The 1,454-nt window shown below is 48.0% G+C and overlaps 2 protein-coding genes across 2 annotated transcripts in view; one reads left to right on the top strand and one right to left on the bottom strand.

Annotated features, from left to right (window-relative positions):
• Positions 1 to 545, top strand: part of EMWEY_00039300 (Chromosome I, complete genome, related) — a gene marked incomplete at both ends in the record, with an annotated part of 1,521 nt that extends 976 nt beyond the window's left edge. Inside the window, 2 exons of the mRNA XM_013478723.1 lie at positions 190 to 258; positions 430 to 545. Coding sequence (XP_013334177.1) covers positions 190 to 258; positions 430 to 545 — 185 coding nt within the window. The remainder of the gene's footprint in view (positions 1 to 189; positions 259 to 429) is intronic.
• Positions 546 to 887: 342 nt separating this feature from the next.
• EMWEY_00039290 (DNA-directed RNA polymerase , related) lies at positions 888 to 1,403 on the bottom strand (the record flags this gene model as incomplete). Its single annotated transcript, XM_013478722.1, has 1 exon — positions 888 to 1,403. A coding segment is annotated over one exon (516 nt), but the record flags the coding sequence as incomplete, so codon positions are not given.
• Between the last annotated feature and the right edge of the window lie 51 nt (positions 1,404 to 1,454).

Raw genomic sequence — 1,454 nt, 5'->3', positions numbered from 1 at the left:
AAAAAAAAAAAAAAAAAAAAAAAAAAAAAAAAAAAAAAAAACGGTGCCCGAACAGATAAGCACCTTGCTTCGCTAACCCCACGTTGCTGGAGGAATCTCAAAATCGTTCTTTGTGCCTCTGTGCGTGCATGGTGCCACTCTAAACAGTGGTTTGTTTTGCTGCCGTTGTCTGTGCTGTCCCTTCAACAGGCGATCTGTTTGCTGTCGACGCAGAAGAGGCCTGCGCCCTGCGAGGCCGGCGGAACCAGAAAGCGAAAGGTCCGACTTGTTTGATTTTCAGAACCGGGAAAATTCTTGTTCTGGGTTGCAGAAGCCCAGAAGAGATAAATGCAGCAATTGACTTCGTCTGGCCGGCCCTTGTAGGACTTTAAAGAAGGCCTCATGCGCTGGACAGCTTCATCAACTGTATTCCCGCTTTTGTTTTTGCAGCCTGCTATTTCTCATTTCCAACCGCAGCAATTTGTGCTGCAGAAAATTCAGAGAGACTACCTGGCTGTCCAATCATTGACGAGTCAACTACAAACATTGTGGATGCAGCCAGCTAGCCACTTTCCCTTCTCAAAGCCAGTTTTCATCCAACTAGCCACTTCGCCTGCAAATAGCTACCATTGCATGCAAAGCGATGCCACTTGCATGAACTGCTTAAATATTCGTTCCACTGGGCAGACACTAGACGAAATGACATTCTGGGGAATCTATGCTTAGCTCTGTCAGCTGGTCACAATGGAGTGTTGTGCATGTGAATTGCAATAAGCTACAGCTTTCCCAGTTCCTGCAGAATGGTCTAACCTCGACAAAAGAGAGGGTTAGAAAGAGGAGCGATGCTCAACTTCCTTGCATGCGTAGACAGGTGCTGACCAGTTGTTTCGGAGTGCGTTGTGGCTTTCTTATGCCACCTGAAGCACCAGTTTGGGGTAAATACACATCGAGATGAGTTCTTGCAAGAGGAGTTTGCAAGCATAGGGAATGTAGACTTGTGATATTTTGTTGCTGTTCCCGCACATTTTGCATTCGAATGCAAGGCGCTGCAGATCAGCAACACACATTGTTCCGCAGATGTCGCAGCAATGAATCCTGTAAGCATCACTTTGGTCAAAGAGGCGTTCCTTGAGCATGCGAGCAGCCCCGTGCGATATCATGCAATCCCGCTCCATCTCCCCGAAACGCAGGCCTCCTTCTCTGCTTTTGCCCTCCATGGGTTGCCGCGTCAGAGCAGCTACAGGGCCGCGAGCTCGCGCATGTATTTTGTCGTCGACCATGTGCTTCAGCCGCTGGTAATACGTAGGCCCAATGAATATCAAAGAAGGCATGTGCAGACCCGTGTGCCCGTGGTAAAGGCGTTCGTTGCCGTGGCGCTCGAAACCCAAACGATGCAACTCCCCAGCAATCCAGGACACCGTGTACTGAAGAGCACAACAAGAGTGATTATATATATATATATATATATATATAAT

The sequence above is a fragment of the Eimeria maxima genome, genomic scaffold (genome assembly GCF_000499605.1).
Source record: "Eimeria maxima Weybridge genomic scaffold, Emw_scaff625, whole genome shotgun sequence".
Lineage (NCBI taxonomy): Eukaryota > Apicomplexa > Conoidasida > Eucoccidiorida > Eimeriidae > Eimeria > Eimeria maxima.
This window is presented reverse-complemented; position numbering and strand designations above follow the sequence as displayed.